This window comes from Bufo bufo, chromosome 1 (assembly GCF_905171765.1).
Source record: "Bufo bufo chromosome 1, aBufBuf1.1, whole genome shotgun sequence".
Taxonomy (NCBI): Eukaryota; Metazoa; Chordata; class Amphibia; order Anura; family Bufonidae; genus Bufo; species Bufo bufo.
In genome coordinates, this window is record NC_053389.1 from 108,087,685 (window position 1) to 108,109,625 (window position 21,941).

Sequence of the window (21,941 nt, forward strand, 5' to 3'; positions counted from 1 at the left end):
TTTATTCTTTCATGAGTTATTTACAAGTTTCTGACCACTTACAAAATGTGTTCAATGTGCTGCCCATTGTTTTGGATTGTCAATGCAACCCTCTTCTCCCACTCTTCACACACTGATAGCAACACCGCAGGAGAAATGCTAGCACAGGCTTCCAGTATCCGTAGTTTCAGGTGCTGCACATCTCGTATCATCTGAAGGCAATCGTCTATGCTGTGAAGATACGAGATGTGCAGCACCTGAAACTACGGATACTGGAAGCCTGTGCTAGCAGTTCTCCTGCGGTGTTGCTATCAGTGTGTGAAGAGTGGGAGAAGAGGGTTGCATTGACAATCCAACACAATGGGCAGCACATTGAACACATTTTATAAGTGGTCAGAAACTTGTAAATAACTCATGAAAGAATAAAGTTACGTTCAAACCAAGCACACCATTGTTTTTCTTGTGAAATTCTCAATAAGTTTGATGTGTCACATGACCCTCTTCCTATTGAAAAAACAAAAGTTGGATTCAAAATGGCCGACTTCAAAATGGCCGCCATGGTCACCACCCATCTTGAAAAGTTTCCCCCCTCACATATACTAATGTGCCACAAACAGGAAGTTAATATCACCAACCATTCCCATTTTATTAAGGTGTATCCATATAAATGGCCCACCCTGTATATAGTGAATACACTATACCACACTAAGACTAAGGGAGTGGCGCTTACCAACTCACACTTTGAGGACATTTACCTGGTGAGACTGTCTCGCTATATGGGGATCATTGTCACATCTTCTAACCACCTATTTGTGAATAAAGCATTCAGTAAGTTTTCTTTATGGTGCTACTATTAACCTGATCAAGTGGTGCTATTAGAGTAGGAGTCTGACCCCAGGACTCCTTCCATTCAGTAGACTGAAGAGGCAACAACTGCGACTTCCTTAACCCCCATGGTCATAGGTGTGCTCTCTGGCAGGCTGTTCTGGCAGAGAACAGCCGTTCTCCTGCTCCGGCATTGCCAGATGTTACCAGAATGCCCGTCGACCCCATTGTCTATATTGTGGCTGAGATCCGGCCACAATCCGGTAAATATACTGGAATTCTCCATGACAAAAAACGCAGCACGCAACGGCTATGTACCTTTGCAAATGCTATGTACTTGTGGGTAATTGTTTTTTATTATTGTATTGTACTCATTTTGAGCTAAAAATCATTTTTTCATTTGGTCTTTATAAATAATGTTGTGTCCCTTTCCCTGTACCGCCTTGAGATTCTCTAGTAGCAGGTTCTGTATTTTTACTTCTTATCTCTGATCGCTGACCTTATAAACACTCATTATAGCTCAATTCTATTCTTACTGATAAGAATGTGACTTAAATAAGTTTTTTTTGACCTTTCAGTAGTTTAGAGATGTTTTATTAGATGACCAGCACAAAGTCATAGTGAAAGTACTTTTTGCACAGCTAGACAATTAATCTTTTTTGACAGAATGGCTGAATATTTTTTTAATAAAGACCAATTAAAAAAATTATTTTTAGCCCAAAATAAGTAAAATGCAATCAGAAATAAAAAATTGCCCCGAAGTTGTATATAGCCTTTAATATTATTTATATAGCATCAACATCTTCAGTAGTACTGTACATTGTAGTATATTGTCTGCCTATTTAGCTTCTATATAAAAGTTAGTTAATAGCACTATTAAAGTAATTGTCCAGTCATGAGCTCAGAAATTACTGGTCACTATCTATAGGGGGTGCTTAGCTGCTATTCATTTTCCTCCAGGCTTGCTGTTTGGCTGCTTTTTAACTTGATCTGTCACAGCAGAAGTGTGATCTGTGACTGTAACTTGAATACAGGGCCCACCGGGAGTATGAAGTAGTCTGAGACACACCTACCTCAGGATTTGAGTTTGCTCCTCCCTGTTGCTCTGCTTCTTTAAATTGGCTGCTGTGTATAATCCCGTCTGTCACAGGTTAACGGGAAGTCAGTGCCTGGAGAGCTGATTTTCATTACAGCAGGGGCCAAATGATCGCAAGGTATAAACTACTAATCCGCCAGTGATATAAACATGATTATAAGGTAAAGGTAATTACCACACTTTTTCCAAGTTCAGCTTTTTGTGGTAAATTGCAGGGGGGGCTACTAAAATAATTTTAAAAACTCACCCGCCCAAGCTGTCTCTGATCCAGCATTGCTCCTTCCTCTACAGCAAGACTTCAGTGCCAGGAGTGAATATGTTTTCAGTGCCTGGCCTGTCAGTCTTAGCACTGGGGGCTCACCATAGGAGACAGAGGGCGGAGCCTATGGGTGCAACAAGATGCAATGGCACCACCCTCATTGCACCAAGGGGATCAATTACATATGATAACACAGCGATTTTCTACAGTTTGCGGCCACCTAAGGCCTCTTGCACACAAACAAAGTGGATTAGGTTCGGATGCGTTCAGGGTGCATTCAGAAAAACTCGCACTATTTTGAAAGCAAGTTCAGTCAGTTTTGTCTGTGATTGCGTTCAGTGGTTCAGTTTTTTCTCGCGCGGGTAAAATGCGCATTGATGCGTTTTTCACGCACATGATAAAAAACTGAAGATTTACAAACAACATCTCTTAGCAACCATCAGTGAAAAACGCATTGCATCCACACTTGCTTGCGGATGCGATGCGTTTTTCGCGCAGTCCCATTCACGTCTATGGAGCCAGGGCTGGGCGGGTGGGCACAGGCAGCGTAACTTCCTACGTCACGTGCCCGCCCAGCCTCCTGCCTGCTATGCTCGTAAGTACAGACTGCTGGATAGAACATATTCTATAGTTAAACATTGCCTGCAGTTACCGTAGATACGATTAGTACAATGAGCGGGGCCCGGTGCAATAGAATATAATTACTGCACTGGGCCCCCGCTGCCATTAAAAAACTAGTGTAGATGCCAGCCCCCTGTATTGAGGGGTCATTCACAGTGGCTGACACTGTTATGGGGGGGATCTGTGGATGTCAAATAGCATAAGATGCTATTTATCTGTTATCCACAGATCCCCCCCATAGCAGTGTCATGCCATCCACAGATGCCCCCATAACAGTGCCATCCACAGACGCCCCCATAACAGTGTCAGACACAGACCCCCATAACAGTGCCATCCAGAGACCCCCATAACAGTGCCATCCACAGATCCCCCATAGCAGTGCGTCATCCACAGATCCCCCATAATAGTGTCATTCACAAGCTACCATTAGTTCAAAGTCCACCAAAAGCACACCTTTTGGTTCAAAAATTTTTTTTTCTTATTTTCCGCCTCAAAAACCTAGTGCGTCTTATGGGCCGGTGCGTCTTATAGGGCGAAAAATACTGTAGAACATACTGCAATTTTTACACAACGCACCAGTGAAAAACAACGCTCATGTACACAGACCGATTGAAATGAATGTGTCCGGATTCAGTGCATTGCGCCCGCACGGAAAACTCGCTCGTGTGAAAGGCTACTTTCACACTAGCATTTCAGTTTTCCGTTTGTGAGATCCGTCATGGGCTCTCACAAGCGGTCTAAAACGCATCCGTTTTTCCCTAATACATTCTGAATGGAGAAGGATCCGCTCAGAATGCATCAGTTTGCCTCCGTTCCGTCTCCATTCCGCTCCGGAGGCAGGCAACAAAACGCTGCCTGCACCGTTTTTCTGTCCGCCATGTGGTGCGGATCCGTCCTGACACACAATGTAAGTCAATGGGGACGGATCCGTTTTCTCTGACACAATAGAAAACGGATCCGCCCCCGTTGACTTTCAATGGTGTTCATGACTGATCCGTCATTGCTATAGAAGACATAATACAACTGGATCCGTTCATGACGGATGCATGCGGTTGTATTATTGTAACGGAAGCGTTTTTGCAGATCCATGACGGATCCGCAAAAAACGCTAATGTGAAAGTAGCCTTAGGAGATGGGACCTACAGCATTACATTCAGCTGACAAGTGCAGATCTCGCATATCTGCTGAATTAATGCTGGTAAATATGGTATTTTTTACACTATATTTTGTACAGTAAATACGGTATATCAGTAATTATAATCAACTTTTATATTTTGTCGCAGGATCAGATGAACCGTTTGGGTGCACCATACAGTGACTGTATCTTAGATGGGAGCAACTTAGACTTCCAGCTGATGTACAATTCATCCTACACCCAACAGGTAAACCAGATTGTTTGTAGGTCAAAGCTTATCCCGATACTTAGATCAATATTGCCTTTAAACCACTGTAAGGGATTTTTTATTTTTATTTATTAAACATGCTTAACTCTTGGGTAAAAAAAAAAAAAAAAAAAAAAATCTACCCCTTACTACTGCAGCCAGTTTTGACCTTCACGACAGAATTTTTTTCTTTTTTCATCCCTGCCATCCGAGAGCCATATTATTTTGCTGCATGAGGACTGTTTTTTTGTGGTAAACTTGTATTTTTAATGACACCATTTTGTGGCACAAGTATTTTATTGAATTTAGCTGTTTATGGATTTGTTGTTTGAGTTTAGTTTTTATTTAACATGTGTGAAAAAATTATTATAACTTTATTCTGTGTCAGTATGTTTATGGTGATATCAAATTTATATAGCATTATTTTGCCTTTTAAAATAAATTATTTGTTCTTGTGTCGCCATATTCTGAGAGCCATAACTTTTTATATTTTCTGTCGATGAAGCTGAGTTTCTTGTGAGATGCCTAATTAGCCCCCATTATACCTCTTATTAGCGCCCATATGCCTCTTAATAGCGCCCATATGCCTCATTAGCCCCCATATGCCTCATTAGCCCCCATATGCCTCTAATAGTCTAATTAGCCCCATTGTGTCTCTAATTAGCCCCATGATGCCTCTCATTAGCCCCCATCATGCATCATTAGCCCCCATATGCCTCATTAGCCCCCATATGCCTCATTGGCCCCCATATGCCTCATTAGCCCTCATATGCCTCTAATTTGCCCCCATATGCCTCTAATTAGCCCCCATATGCCTCCAATTAGCCCCCATTATGCCTCTCATGATTAGCCCCTATTATGCCCCCAGCAGCCACATTTTTTATAAAATAAAAAACCACTTACCTCTCCTGCTCCTGGACCCCGCCTGCAATTTTCTCTCTCCTCAGTCGACTGTGCTCTGAAATGGCACGCACAGCGTGAGGTCACAGAGCGCCCTCACGCTGTGCGCAGCCCTGCACAGCCGACAGCCGAGGACCAGGAAGTGGTAAGTACAGAGCGTTCACCACTTCCTGGTCCTTCGGTACTAATGAACGCTTCCATAATGGAAGCGCTCATTAGTATTCACCGGCCTGCTTTGGGGGGAATCAGCGGGGGGGCACCTGGGGGGGCAAAGAATAACATAGGGGGGGCAATTGCCCCCCCTCGCTCCCCTGTAGCGACGCCACTAGTCTCGTCTTTCTTCCAAGCTATACATGTTAAGGTCCTTTAATCTTTCCTGGTAAGTTTTATTCTGCAATCTATGTACCAGTTTAGTAGCTCTTCTCTGAACTCTCTCCCAAGTATCAATATCCTTCTGGAGATATGGTCTCCAGTACTGAGCACAATACTCCAAATGAGGTCTCTGTAGAGCGGCATGAGCACCTCCCTCTTTCTACTGGTAATTCCTCTCCCTATACACCCAAGCATTCTGCTAGCATTTCCTGCTGCTCTATGACATTGTCTGCCTAACTTTAAGGCTGGGTTCATACGGGCATCACGTTTTGGCTCAGGATGCTTCCCGGGTGCATTGCAGCAAACCCGTGCAATGCGTTTTGCACTCGCGTGATAAAAAACTGAATGTGGCACCCAGACCTGAACTTCTTCACTGAAGTTCAGGTTTGGGTTCAAGGTTGTGTAGATGTAATTATTTTCCCTTATAACATGGTTATAAGGGAAAATAATAGCCTTCTTAATACAGAATGCTTAGTAAAATAGGGCTGGAGGGGTTAAAAAAAATAATAATAATTTAACTCACCTTAATACACTTGTTCGTGCAGCCCGGCTTCTCTTCTTTCTTCAGGACCTGGGTAAAGGACCTTTGATGACATCACTGCGCTCATCACATGGTCCATCACATGATCCATCACCATGGTGATGGATCATGTGACGGACCATCTGATGTGCGCAGTGACGTCACCACAGATCCTTTTCCTCCTGCACAGCAAAGAAGAAGAAAGAAGAGAAGCCGGGCTGCGCGAACAAGTGGATGAGGGGAGTTAAAAATTTTTTTTATTTTTTTTTAACCCCTCCAGCCCTATTTTACTAAGCATTCTGTATTAAGAATGCTATTATTTTCCCTTATAACCATGTTATAAGGGAAAATAATAATGATCGGGTCCCCATCCCGATCGTCTTCTAGCAACCGTGCGTGAAAATCGCACCGCATCCGCACTTGCTTGAGGATGCTTGCGATTTTCACGCAGCCCCATTCACTTCTATGGGGCCTGCGCTGCGTAAATAACGCACAAAATAGAGCATGCTGCAATTTTCACGCAACGCACAAGTGATGTGCACAGACCCATAGAAATGAATGGGTCCGGATTCAGTGCGGGTGCAATGCGTTCACCTCACGCATCGCATCCGCACGGAAATCTCACCCGCGTGAAAGAGGCTTAAGTCTTCTGAAATAATGACCCCTAAATCCCTTTCCTCAGATACTGAGGTTAGGACTGTATCACTGATTTTATATTCTGCTCTTGGGTTTTTACGCCCCAGGTACATTATCTTGTACTTATCAACATAAAATTTTAGTTGCCAGATTTTTGACCATGTCTTTTGCCACAGTATTTACACTGGACTGAGCCCGCCCTTTCACAGATATTGTACTAAGGCATCACTGGTGCCCTCCATCATCTTCAGGCTGTCTTTAGTCAGCTCAGAAGCCCTGCAGATTTGTAGACATTTCTCTAAAGCCAGCTCTTCGTCCCTCAGTAATCTTTCTCTGAGGTGAGAGTCTCTGATGCCACACACTATTCTGTCTCTGATGAGGGAGTCCCTAATGTCCCTAAATCCACAGGTTGCAGCCAGTCTCCTCAGCTCTGTCACATATCTGTCCACACTTTCCCCAGCCTCCTGATTCCTTGAACTTGTATCTCTCCACTGTCTCATTCTTTTTGGGGCCACAGTGCTGCTTCCTGAACTACAACCAACGAGTTGCAATAACACAGTTGCAGACATCCCAACCTGCAAAAACTCATTTCAGGGAGGTTTTCATTTTTTTTTCTTTCACAAACTTTTTATTACATTTTCCAAACATGTGCAGTATCTGCACACTTTGCTCTATGGTGTGGAGGACTGGGCTCATTACCCTGCCCCAAATTATCATATTTATGTATATGATTAAAGGGATTCTGTCACCACCTATAAGCCCTGTGAGCTAAACATATGCTCATGTCCAGGGTAGCATTCTGATTTCTAAGGTGGCCTTATAAAAGCTATTTGTGGCTTTATTCTGCGGAAAAACAGGTTTTACTAACCTGTCAATCATTGAATTAAGGTGCACAAGCAGGGGAGGTCTGTGGATGCATGGTGCCCGGCCGCACGCATCGCCGTTCGTGCCCAGCGCCGCCTTCTACTCCTCAGTGCCGCCTCTCCCTCCCCCTCCTCCCGCTTTGAGATCCCGCTCGTGCGCACAGGCCCAGCCTGATGCGCCGTTGCGGACTGCTGGCATTGGCTTCTTCTTGCACTGTGCGCACGCGCCGAGAAGGAGACACTGCTACAGGTTGCCGGAAAGGTTTACTGCGAGTAAACTAGAGATGGGAAGTTCGGGTCTTTCACATGAATCGGTTCATTTGAATCAGTTCATTCAAATGAACCGATTCATGAATCGAATCTTCGGTTCAGTCGCTGAGCTGACAAGAAGCAAGTGAACCGAAGCTTAGGTTGCGCAATGCGCATGCGCGGATGCTTCGATTCACTTGCTGACTCACTGAGTCGGCTCTTGGTCTGAGTCAGGAAGTTTATTCTTTAAAACCCTGTGTGTAATTATCTACCCCACTGTAGGAAAAAACAAGCATCCAGGGGTGTGAATTTAACACTGGGGTAAATAATATAATTAAAATGGAGGGTTAAATGTGTAAATGTTTTTAAAAAAAATACCTCTCTCTCAATAGTTCTATAGCTACTGAATGAGACAGAAGAAGGGATGCCTTTAACATATATATATCTCCTTGAGAAGCCAATTTGACCCTAAAGGGTTAATTCAACCTGTAATCTAAACTCTGTGTCCTGTCACTTCTCTTATCTCTGTGCTCTGCTATCAGTAAACCTTTCCGGGATATATTGTCTCACATGCGGGTGTCAGGGAGCCGCTATCTAATAGCGGGAGACTCCCTGAACCTCCGGGAGACTTGAGATCTCTGCAGTTGTACGAATATCTAAGTACTAAGACCCCTAGAGGCCATACACAGCATATAACATATTGCTACACCCAGTGACTGCAATGGGGTTCGGCAATTTCTAGCAAAAATGCTGTGTTTCGGCTGGACATGAACTGCTGCATACAACAGTTTTCTTCTAGTCGAAACCCGGCATTTTTGACGGAAATCATCCTGTTCACTGCCAGACCCCATTGCAGTCAATGGAAATTCGTTGATGAAGTAGAGGATCCAGAAATGCTGCATCCGTGATATCCGCAGGGCCATCTTTACCAAGGGGCAAAAGGGGCAGCTGCCCCGGGCCCAGTTGCTCCTGGGGGGCCCAAGGCAGCTGCCTCTTGAGCCCTACTAGCCACTGCCCCGGGTGTCAAGCTGTCAGCTACACAGGGGGTGCTGCCATGCCTGCCTGCACTGTCCAGGCATCATGATCGTACTGTGTTAAAGTTTTGATCAGGACCTTAATGACATCATCACCATGTCACCAGTAACCTAGCAATTATTGGTCACATGGCTATGAGGTCATCACAGGTCCTAGCAGGAGTGTTGCTGCAGGAGAAGTTTACCTTATCTGTGGAGCTTTTTTGTGTGAACATTACATCAGAAAAAGGTGACAGGGGCTGTTATGTTAATATACTGTAAACTACTGTATAGTGGGGGCCTGTATACTGTGGGGGGCCTGTATATTGTGTGGGGGCCTGTATACTGTGGGGGGCCTGTATACTGTGTGGGGGCTGTATACTGTGTGGTGGGCTGTATACTGTGTGGGGGCCTGTATACTGTGGGGGGCCTGTATATTGTGTGGGGGCCTGTATACTGTGTGGGGGCTGTATACTGTGTGGTGGGCTGTATACTGTGTGGTGGGCTGTATACTGTGTGGGGGCCTGTATACTGTGGGGGGGGGGCTGTATACTGTGGGGGCTCTGTATACTGTGTGTGACTGTATACTGTGTGGGGGCCTGTATACTGTGTGGTGGGCTGTATACTGTGTGGTGGGCTGTATACTGTGTGGGGGCCTGTATACTGTGGGGGCCTGTATACTGTGGGGGGGGGCTGTATACTGTGGGGGCTCTGTATACTGTGTGGGGGCCTGTATACTGTGTGGGGGCCTGTATACTGTGGGGGGGGGGGCTGTATACTGTGTGGTGGGCTGTATACTGTGTGGGGGCTGTATACTGTGGGGCTGTATACTGTGTGGTGGGCTGTATACTGTGGGGGCTGTATACTGTGTGGTGGGCTGTATACTGTGTGGTGGGCTGTATACTGTGTGGGGGCCTGTATGCTGTGGGGACCTGTATACTGTGGGGGGGCTGTATACTGTGTGGTGGGCTGTATACTGTGTGGTGGGCTGTATACTGTGGGGGCCTGTATACTGTGTGGTGGGCTGTATACTGTGTGGTGGGCTGTATACTGTGTGGTGGGCTGTATACTGTGTGTGGGCCTGTATACTGTGGGGGGGGGCTGTATACTGTGTGGTGGGCTGTATACTGTGTGGGACTGTATACTGTGGCGGCCTGTATACTGTGGGGGGGGCTGTATACTGTGTGGGGGTTGTATACTGTGTGGGGGATGTATACTGTGTGGGGGGCTGTATACTGTGGGGGGGCCTGTATAGTGTGGGGGGCTGTATACTGTGGGGGCTGTATACTGTGTGGGGGCTGTATACTGTGTGGGGGCCTGTATACTGTGTGGGGGCCTGTATAGTGTGGGGGGGGCCTGTATAGTGTGGGGGGCCTGTATAGTGGGGGGGCCTGTATAGTGTGGGGGGCTATACTGCTGTACTGTATACTGTGGGGGTCTGTATGCTGTGGGTGCGGTATAGTGTGGAGTGCTATACTGCTGTACTGTATAGTGTGGGGTGCTGTATCGTGTATAGTTTGGGGTGCTGTATACAGTGAGGTGTTGTATACTGTGAGGTGCTGTATACTGTGGGCTGCTATACTGCTCTACTATATACTGTGGGGTACTGTATAGTGTGGGGTGCTATACTGCTCTACTATATACTGTGGGGTACTGTATAGTGTGGGGTGCTAAACTGCATACTGTGTGGTGCTGTATACTATAGAGTGCTATACTGCATACTGTGGGGTGCTGGGGTGCACTGTAACTCTAGGGTGAGCCGAGCCCTGGTCTCCTTCCTGCAGAGCGGTGCCCACTTCCAGCCCGAGCCCAGCTGCCCAGAGCACTGATCCTGAGCCGCTGGAGTCTTCAGAACTGGAAGTATTTACTGGAAGTCATTCACTGTACTCTACCAGATGTGTGGATTTTTTTTGTGTGTGTTGTGGTGGAGGGCGTGATTGCCTAAGGTGTGGGAAGGCGGGATCCAGGGGGCCCAAGTAAATTTTTGCCCAGGGTCCAATCAATATTAAAGACGGCCCTGGATATCCGGCAGGCTGCTTTGTGCCTGAACAGCCAGCTGGATCTACAGACGGAGATGTGAATGAGGCCTTATAGTATGGTAATGAAATCAGCTAATAATAAATGCCATCACGGTAAAGCTGCCAGAAATAATGTCACTGCCTTGTAGATGTATGAAAATGACAACTATGCATGGATATGTAGTCGAAGCAAGGAATAAATAATAATGACTGTGGGTGCATGGTTTTGCTATGGTTAATTTTAGGTATATGAAGTGTACTTTTTCAATAAAGATTATGGGGGAGATTTAACAAACTAGTGTAAAGTGGAACTGGCTTAGTTGCCCATAGCAACCAATCAGATTCTACCTTTCATTTTCCAAAGAAGCTGTGAAAAATGAAAGGTGGAATCTGATTGGTTGCTATGGGGAACTAAGCCAGTTCCACTTTACACCAGTTTGATAAATGACCCCATATATTTTTTGTGTCTATAGCATAGGGCACATTTCTGTAAGGTTTATGTTATGTATCGGCGTTGGATTTATTAACCCCTTAACCAGCTCCCGACCGCCTAACGCAGGGATGCGTCCTGCGGGCGGCCGGGTTATTCCTCCTTGACGCATCGGCGCGTCATCTCGCGAGACGCGAGATTTCCTGTGAACGCGCGCACACAGGAGCGCGTGTTCACAGGATCGCAAGGTAAACAAGTTATTATACCTGCTACCTGGTCCTCTGGTTGTCCCTTTTGCTTGGATCGACCACCAGAGGACACAGGCAGCTCTGTAAGTAGCACCAAGCACCACACTACACTACACCCCCCCTGTCACTTATTAACCCCTTATTAACCCCTGATCACCCCATATAGACTCCCTGATCACCCCCCTGTCATTGATCACACCCCTGTAAGGCTCCATTCAGACGTCCGTATGTGTTTTGCGGATCCACAAAACACGGACACCGGCAATGTGCTTTCCGCATTTTGCGGATCGGCACATTGCCAGAACTATATATAAAATGCCTTTTCTTGTCCGCAATTGCATGTTTTATATTTTTGCGGAACGGAAGTGCGGACCCGGAAGTGCAGATCCACAATTCCGGATCCGAGCGGGACAAAGTCTGTCCTCATAGAAATGAATGGATCCGCAATTCCGTTCCGCAAAATGCGGAACAGAATTGCGGACGTGTGAATGGGGCCTAAGGGTCCCTTATCACCGCCAGTTAGTTAGCCACTTGTTAGGGAGTTAGCGCCCACCGCATCTCAGTCACTGATTAGTCGCTGATTAGCGTCATCGCTGTCACTAATCAGCACTAGTACTATATAGTATCTATAAGTGATCAAGACTCGCGGAATACCTTGGGGTGTCTTCTTTCCAAAATGGGGTCACTTGTGGTGTATTTATCCTGCCCTGGCATTTTAGGGGCCCTAAAGCGTGAGAAGTAGTTTGGAATCCAAATGCGTAAAAAATGCCCTGTGAAATCCTAAAGATACTCATTGGAATTTGGGCCTCTTTGTGCACCTAGGCTGCAAAAAAGTGTCACACATGTGGTATCGCCGTACTCAGGAGAAGTAGGGCAATGTATTTTGGGGTGTATTTTTACATATACCCATGCTGGGTGAGCGAAATATCTCTGTAAAATGACAACTTTGTATAAAAAAAATGGGAAAAGTTGTCTTTTACAGAGATATTTATCTCACCCAGCATGGGTATATGTAAAAATACACCCCAAAACACATTGCCCTACTTCTCCTGAGTACGGCGATACCACATGTGTGACACTTTTTTGCAGCCTAGGTGCCCAAAGGGGCCCAAATTCCAATGAGTACCTTTACGATTTCACAGGGCATTTTTTTACGCATTTGGATTCCAAACTACTTCTCACGCTTTAGGTCCCCTAAAATGCCAGGGCAATATAAATACCCCACAAGTGACCCCATTTTGGAAAGAAGACACCTTAAGGTATTTCGTGAGGGGCATGGCGAGTTCATGTAAAATTTTATTTTTTGTCACAAGTTAGTGGAATATGAGACTTTGTAAGGAAATAAATAAATAAATAAATAAAATCATTTTCCGCTAACTTGTGACAAAAAATAAAAACTTCCATGAACTCACTATGCCCATCAGCGAATACCTTAGGGTGTCTACTTTCCGAAATGGGGTCATTTGTGGGGTGTTTCTACTGTCTGGGCATTGTAGAACCTCAGGAAACATGACAGGTGCTCAGAAAGTCAAAGTGCGTAAATTTATTTTTTTGCACCATAGTTTGTAAACGCTATAACTTTTACCCAAACCAATAAATATACACTTATTGCATTTTTTTTTATCAAAGACATGTAGAACAATAAATTTTGAGAAAAATTTATATAGAAATGTAGTTTTATTTGATAAATTTTACAACAGAAAGTGAAAAATGTCATTTTTTTGCACAAATTTCGGTCAATTTTGATTAATATCAAAAAAAGTTAAAATGTCAGCAGCAATGAAATACCACCAAATGAAAGCTCCATTAGTGAGAAGAAAAGGAGGTAAAATTCATTTGGGTGGTAAGTTGTATGACTGAGCAATAAACCGTGAAAGTAGTGTAGTGCAGAATTGTAAAAAGTGGTCTGGTTATTAAGAGGGTTTAAGCTAGGGGAGCTGAGATGGTTAAAGACCGGGCTTATTTTTACCTTAAAGGGTTTCTACCACCAGAAATACTGTTATGTAGCTGACTGACATTAGCGTTGCGCTAATGTCAGCACTACATAACAGTATGTTTCTAACATTAGTCCCTGCAGCCGTTTTTGTAAAAAAAGCACTTTTATATATGCTAATGAGCCTCTAGGTGCTATGTGGGCGTAAAATCAGCACCTAGAGGCCCTGTCCACTGACGCTTTATCCCACCCAGGTCCAGTGTTCTGCCCGCCCAGCTCCTCTTGATTGATGCCACTGTTCCCTGCATCGTTGGCGAAATCCTGCGCCTGCGCCGTTCACTTCTGTCTTCAGCGCAGGCGCAGTGAGTGAAGGCCGCTCTCCTGATGCCGGCTTCCTTACTGTGACGTAGTTGGCGCAGGCGCAGTGAAGAATCCGGCACCAGTATCGAATCATTCACTCACTGCGCCTGCACCGAAGACAGAAGTGAATGGCGCAGGCGCGGGATTTCGCCAACGATGCAGGGAACAGTGGCATCAATCAAGAGGAGCTGGGCGGGCAGAACACTGGACCTGGGTGGGATAAAGCGTGAGTGGACAGAGCCTCTAGGTGCTGATTTTACGCCCACATAGCACCTAGAGGCTCATTAGCATATAATAAAAGTGCTTTTTTTTTGCAAAAACGGCTGCAGGGACTAATGTTAGAAACATACTGTTATGTAGTGCTGACATTAGCGCATCGCTAATGTCAGTCAGCTACATAACAGTATTTCTGGTGGTAGAAACCCTTTAAGGACCAGGCCATTTTTTGCAAATCTGACCAATGTCACTTTATGTGGTGAAAACTTTAAAATGCTTTTACTTATCCAAGCCATTCTAAGATTGTTTTTTCATCTTATTGTACTTCATGACACTGGTAAAATGGAGTAAAAAAAAAATCATTTTTATTGATAAAAAAATACCAAATTTTACAAAAAAAATTGAAAAATTTGCAAATTTCCAAGTTTCAATTTCTCTACTTCTATAATACATATAATTTTGGGAATTGCATTTTATTTTTTGGGGACGTTACAAGGCTTAGAAGTTTAGAAGCAAATCTTGAAATTTTTCAGAAATTTTCAAAACCCCATTTTGTAAGGACCAGTTCAGGTATAAAGTCACTTTGTGAGGCTTACATAATAGAAACCACCCAAAATGACCCCATTCTAGAAACTAAACCCCTCAAGGTATTCAAAACAGATTTTACAAACTTTGTTAACCCTTTAGATGTTCCACAAGAGTTATTGGCAAATGGAGATGAAATTTCAGAATTTCAATTTTTTGGCAAATTTTCCAGTTTAATCATTTTTTCCCCGTAACAAAGCAAGGGTTAACAGCCAAACAAAACTCAATATTTATTGCCCTAATTCGGTAGTTTATAGAAACACCCCATATGTGGTCGTAAACTACTATACTGGCGCACGGCAGGGCGCAGAAGGAAAGGAACACCATATGGTTTCTGGAAGGCAGATTTTGCTGGACTGGTTTTTAGACACCATGTCCCATTTGAAGCCCCCAGATGCACCCCTAGAGTAGAAACTCCAAAAAAGTGACCCCATTTTGAAAACTACGGGATAAGGTGGCAGGTTTGTTGGTACTATTTTAGGGTACATATGATTTTTGGTTGCTCTATATTACACTTTTTGTGAGGCAAAGTAACAAAAAATAGAAATTCTGAAATTTCATCTACATTTGCCATTAACTCTTGTGGAACACTTAAAGGGTTAACAAAGTTTGTAAAATCAGTTTTGAATACCTTGAGGGGTGTAGTTTCTTAAATGGGGTCACTTTTTGGAGTTTCTACTCTATGGGTGCATCAGGGGGGCTCCAAATGGGACATGGTGTCAAAAACCATATGGCGTTCCTTTCCTTCTGCGCCCTGCCGTGTGGCCATACAGCAGTTTACGAACACATATGGGGCATTTCTGTAAACTACAGAATCAGGGCAATAAATATTGAGTTTTGTTTGTCTGTTAATCCTTGCTTTGTTACGGGAAAAAAATTTATGGAAATTTCACCGTTTTTATTTTTTAGTATTTACAACGTTCATCTGACAGGTGATATCATGTGCTATTTTTATAGAGCAGGTTCTTATGGACGCGGAAATACCTAATATGTATACATTTTTATATTTTTTATTTAGGTTTTACACAATAATATCATTTTTTAAACAAAAAAAATCATGTTTTAGTGTCTCCATAGTATGAGAGACATAGTTTCTTCAGTTTTTAGGCGATTGTCTCAGGTAGGGTATCATTTTTGCGGGATGAGATGACGGTTAGATTGGCACTATTTTGGGGTGCATATGACTTTTTGATGTAAGGTAACAAAAAAATAGCTTTTTAGACACCATTTTTTTTTTTTTACAGTGTTCACCTGAGGAGTAGGTCATGTGGTATTTTTATAGAGCAGGTTCTTACGGACGTGGCAATACCTAATATGTATACCTTTTTATTTATTTAGGTTTTACACAATAATATCATTTTTGAAATAAAAAAAAAACGTTTTAGTGTCTCCATAGTCTGAGAGCCATAGTTTTTTTTATTTTTTGGGCGATTGTCTTATGTAGGGTATCATTTTTTGCAGGATGAGGTGACGGTTAGATTGGAACCGTGGTGGGGGGCATACGCCCTTTTGATCGCTTGGTGTTGCACTTTTAGTGACGTAAGGTGACAAAACAAATGTTTTTTTTTACACCGTTTTTAAAAAATTACGGTGTTCACCTCAGGGTTTAGGTCATGTGGTATTTTTATAGAGCAGTTTCTTACGGACGCGTCAATATCTAATGTGTCTACTTTTTCTTTTACATTTAACATAAAAAAGCATTTTTGAAACCAAAAAATCATGTTTTAATCTGAGAGCCATAGTTTTTTTATTTTTTGGGACATTGTCTCATGTAGGGGCTAATTTTTTGTGGGATGAGGTGATGGTTTGATTGGTACTATTTTGGCGTACATATGACTTTTTTGATCACTTTTATTACCTTTTTTGGGAAGTAAGGTGGTCAAAATTTTAATTTCATCATAGTTTTTTATGGCGTTCACCGTGCAGGGAAAGTAACATGACCAGGATCAGGTGGTTACGGACACGGTGATATCAAACATGTGTAGGAAATTTTATTTTATTTTATTATTTTTTTACTTTTTTTGACCCAGACCCACTTGGTTGTTGAAGATCCAATGGGTCTGATGTCTGTATAATACAATACAGTACACTTTACTTTAGCAGAAGTCTGATCAGCACCATGGACAGCCGGAAGCCTGTGAAGGCGTCCGGTTGCCATGGTAACTCATCACTAGCTGCCACAACAGAGCAGCGGGTGATGGGGAGGGAGGGGGGCCCCCTCCCTCTCTGATCCCGTCAAGAATCAGGGGCTGAAAAGGCACAGCAGCCCCCGATGGGACAGGGAGGGAGCTCCCTCCCTGTTAACTCCTTCCATACAGCGGACCGCGGTATGGAAGGAGTTAAACGGCTGTGTAATTGCAGTACGCCAGACCTGCAGGGTATTGCGATTGTGAGGTCACGGTGAACAGCAAGCGAGGGTTACTCACAGTTCTGGAGGGAAACCCTGGGCAGGCGTACAGCAGTGAAGGAGAGGCTGGCACAGGAGTCCTCTGGGGCACGCTCTGTATTTAGGGACCAGGCCTGGTGGTGGATGAGGTGCCCTGGATGTTGCAGGTGTTTTATGTGCCTGGGGCAAGGTCCCTTTAAGGTTCGTGACGCCAGTGCCTGTAACGGTGGCACACCGATTGATAGCATTAATAAGTGAGGTACACAGATGGTATGGTGAACCAAACTTTGCTTTACTGTGGTCAGTTCAACTTTATACAGTTGGATGTCAACTCAGTTCCACATATCAAGTACACTTCGCAAGCAGGCTTTCACAATTATGGCAGGTATACTGTTTCCTTGCAAGATACTCAGAGGGTAAACAACAACACACTCAGAATCAGGCTGTACCGTCTCCTCGGAGATAGTGTACACTGTTCCTTAGAACTCCTGTCTGGTTTCAATCCCAAGGCCCGGATGCCTCAATGCTGGCTTTTATCCTTGGTAACAATCTTCCTCAGGTACTCATTCTTGCTTTACATTACTACCCTTTCTGCCCTTCAGCTTACTTGTACTAGCTGGACATGCTGACTCTGCTTGACTTGGTGGGATCTGCAGGTTTTCTCCCAGGAGGCAAACTCTTCCCCTGGGGTGAATCTTCTGAGCTAACCATGGCTCTCTTGATCAGCAGGTAGGCTAGGATCCCTCTACTAGCCTCCTGATAACAACTAGAAGCCTGGGCTGTCTAGTTGCATGTCAGGAGAAGGCTCTGGCTTGTGCCTTCCAACTTGCCTCTGCAGACTCCTGACCTTGAACTAACACTCCCTGTCTGGGCCTGGACCTTTATACTAGGGGTTCTCTAACTCCCTCTAACGTCTGGGATGACTAACTGCATCCAACTAGGCCTGCTATTGCATATTACAGGGGAACATTGCATACAACAATTACATTAGAAAATACAAAAGATGCACAATTAAATATGACATTTCTGTCCCTAGTGAGGATGAGTAACGTACACACCAATTGACCCTTGTGTAGTGCCCACGCCTATCTAGTGGGACACTACATAATGATGTCAGCCGTTTCAAGCAAAGTGTCAGCAATGTGCTGACACTGCTTTACAAGCTCGGCCATCCTGAGAGAGGGACACCGCACCCCCCCCCCCCCCCCCCGCACAGCCCGCCGGCACATCACAAAGAGGGCTGCAGGAGGGGGGGGGTTAAACATAAAAATAAAGCATTTTGACATTTCTGATCCACGCTGTCACGGACCGTGGGGATCAGAAACTTCCGAAAGCGCTGCAAACCGCAGGTCTGAATTGACCTGCAGTTTGCTGCGATTGCCGATACGGGGGGTCACAGGACACCCCTCGGCATTGACCCAGGGTGCCTACTGATTGATTTCAGCAGGCACCCAGTTCCAATCACCACACGCCGCACGGTGATTGGAACTACACAGGTCGTACAGGTACGCCCTGTGTCCCTAAGTACCAGGACATCAGGGCGTACCTGTAACAGGTTAACATGCTATCCCAATTCATGTGGTGACTGGTATTTGGGGCATATTTGTTTGTTGGTACATAATACACATAAATGAGCCTTAGCTACTGCCATTTATTGGATTAGTGTATAATCTCTGTTGAGCCTTTATATAAAAGTAAATTATAATGTGTCTTAATTATTCCAATACATAACTACATACACAGGGTGAGGCAAAAGTCTGGACGCACCCTATTGACTGGTGTAATACGTATAAGACTGAATTCCAATGTGTGAAAGTACTAATTGGGAGGGAGGCTGCATTACTTGGTGGTGGAAACATTTTGGGCTGCCATTTTAGAATCTGCCATCAGGGTTGCACCTAGCCTTTCTGCTGCCTGAGGTGAAAATTGAAAAAGCACCTTCCCCCCATACCAAATTCTCAATCTAACCCCTTCCCTCACTACAGAACATACAGGCTAAGGCCTCATGCACACGGCCATGCCATTTTTTTGCTGTCTGCAAAAAACGGAAGCCGTCCGTGTTGCCTTCCGCAATTTGCGGAACGGAACGGGCGCCGGCAATGTAAATGCCTATTCTTGTCCGCAAAGCACGGACAAGAATAGGACACATTATTTTTTTTTACTGGGCCGCGGAACGGAGCCACGGATGCGGACAGCACACGGAGTGCTATCCGCATCTTTTGCGGCCCCATTGAAGTGAATGGGTCCGCATCCAAGCCGCCAAAACGGCGGCTCGGATGCGGACCCAAACCACGGCCGTGTGCATGAGGCCTAATACAGCACCCCATACCGCTTACATCCAGTGATGTCTCCTTTGATGTAGATGTTCTCTTTCCCTATCTTCTCCTTTCAGACCTTCAGACCAGACACCATTTTTCAGCCATTTCTCATCTCTGCAGTTTGACAAAAAAAAATCTTAGTTTACTACATTTCCATCATCCTCCCATCTTCTGGACAAATCATCCTACCACCCCCAATACTGTGTCGCTGTTCTCCCCAATACTATACTACAGAAACAGATAAACCCCCTGATAATAGTAGTGCCATGCAGATAGTGGCCTTCAATAATTATTGGCGCACAGTGTCCTAAAATCACTGCGCCCAGCAAATAGTGCCCCTGACACTAATAGTGTCAAAATAATGTCCCCCAAAAATAACTGTGGTAAGCTGATACTGTGCCAAGGTGCCCCCGCAGTAATAGTGCTCCCAAAAGTCCCACCAATAGTAATAATTCTCTGCTAGAGCACACATGGTAGTAATAGTGCTCCTACAGTACCCCCAACATGTCTCCACTGTGCCCCAAAAGTAATAATGCTCCCATAGTGCCCATACTAGTAATCATGTTCCCCATAGACCCCCAGTAGTAATAAAGCCCACCATAATGCCCCCCCAGTAGTAATAATTCTCCTTATAATGTGACAGTACAAAAAAATGCCCGCTTATAATGTGTGCCAGTGCAAAAAATAGCTCCTTTTAATGCCCCAGTTCAGCTAATGTCCCCATAGTGCTCCCATAACGTGGCATTATAAAATACCCCTATATAGTGCCCCCAGTAGATGCCCTCAGTGTCCCCATAATTTGCAAGTATTATATACCCCTTCTTAGTGCCCCCCGTAGGTGACCTCATAGTGCTCCTCTCCCCCCTTCCCCATAGTACACACCATAATGTGTCCCAGTATAAAATGCCCCTATACAGAGCCCTCCATATAAAATACCCCTTCTTTGTGGTCTCAGTAGATGCCCCCCAATAATGTGCCAGTAAGAAATGCCCCATAGATGCCCCCATAGTGCCACCCAACAATGTGCCAGTAAAAAGTTCCCCCATAGATGCCCCCAATAATGTGCCAATATAAAGTTTCCCCATAGATTCCCCCCAATAATGTGCCAGTAAGAAGGGCCCCCCATAGATGCCCCCCAATCTTGTGCCAGTAAGAAGGCTCCCCCATCGATGCCCTTCAATCTTGTACCAGTAAGAAGTGCCCCCCATAGATGCCCCCCAATCATGTGCCAGCAAGAAGTGCCCCCATAGTGCTCCTCTCCTGTATTGTACCATGTAAAAAAATAAACACATATACTTACCTCCATCAGGCTGGCAGCGATGCGATACAGGCCTCTTCCGGCCTGTGTCCCGCGCTGATGTCATCGAGCCGCCTGCACCGGCCTCTGACAGGCTGCAGGCCTAGTGCCTGTAGCCTATCAGAGGAACGGGGAAGGGAGACGCCTCTCCCTCCCCTGCCCCGCCGAAGCACATTCATCTGTATTTCTGTCCTGAGGATGGCGATACAGATGACAATGGAGATGAGCGCTTCCACAATGGAAGCGCTCATCTCCCTGTGCCCTGCCGCTGCTGCCCCCCACTTGTCACCAGGGCTGCGCCGCCTGAGGCGATCACCTTGCCTAATTGGTGGTGCGGCCCTGTCTGCCATATTGAATTCAGCTCACGGTTTTTCAATGTCCTATACCAGTCTTGGCTACAATATACTCAGAAAATCACTGGAAGTGTCAGTTTTGACCTACCTTTACCTATTTAGGAGTTAAACAAGGTCAGATTTTACTGAAGTGCTTTACATGACGTGTTCTTTGTGTCCACCATTCTGCAGGATGCACGTGGTTAGGCTAAATTCACACTTGCGGCAGCAGGGTCCGTCAGGTTGTTCCGGCTGGGTAACAGCCTGCCGGATCCGTGCTAACGCTAGCCCACTGTGCCGCCGGAAGTCCACTCCGGCCCCATTTACTATAAATGGGGCCGGAAGGTACTTCCAGGGGCACGGTAGGCTAGCGTTAGCACGGATCCGGCAGGCTGTTCCCCGCCAGAACAGCCTATCGGACCCTGCTGCCGCCAGTGTGAAAGTAGCCTTAAACATTTAATCCAGTCTTGGTGAACATGCTGAAGAACAATGGGTGATACTTCTTCACAGCGCTGAGGGATACGCCATTTTAGGTGAGCCAGATTGCACAATGTGTCCAGACTTTTGCCTCACCCTGTACTATAATTTCATTATTACCAGATAATGTTATCAGGTTACCAGGAAAAATACTTCCTTGATACCACACATTTTTAAAAGCAAACTTTTCACCATGAAAACGAAGTGAAAAAATATAAACCTCTTGAGCTGAGAAAATTGTACAATTTATGCAAAAAGATTCAGTATTAGTATTACTCTCTGTACTTTCTATTCCTAATGCCAGGGGCATTGCTAGGGTCTCAAGATCGACCAAAAATCGACCAACCGTCCCCTAAGCCCGCTATAGCTATACAGCTATACAGCAGCACGTACCTCTCACATCCAGTTCCTCCCAGGTAACGTCTCCTATGATGTAGATCTTCTCTGTCATCATCTTCAAAATTTTGTCCGGACAACTTCTCTCAGCCGCGCCTCGTCTCTACAGAGTGTGGCACACGGACATCTTAGCTTTCTCATTTTTCTGTACCCCCAAATACTTTTCTGTACCCCCAAATACTATCCTGAAGAAATAATAGTGCCATAGAGATAGTGCCCCCATAGTAATA

The 21,941-nt window shown here is 44.9% G+C and overlaps 1 protein-coding gene across 1 annotated transcript in view; it reads left to right on the forward strand.

Annotated features, from left to right (window-relative positions):
* Nucleotides 1-21,941, forward strand: part of SCNN1D (sodium channel epithelial 1 subunit delta) — a 78,929-nt gene that overhangs the window by 33,643 nt on the left and 23,345 nt on the right. The window contains exon 7 of the mRNA XM_040420173.1: nt 4,064-4,162. Within this exon, the coding sequence (XP_040276107.1) occupies nt 4,064-4,162 (99 nt within the window). The remainder of the gene's footprint in view (nt 1-4,063; nt 4,163-21,941) is intronic.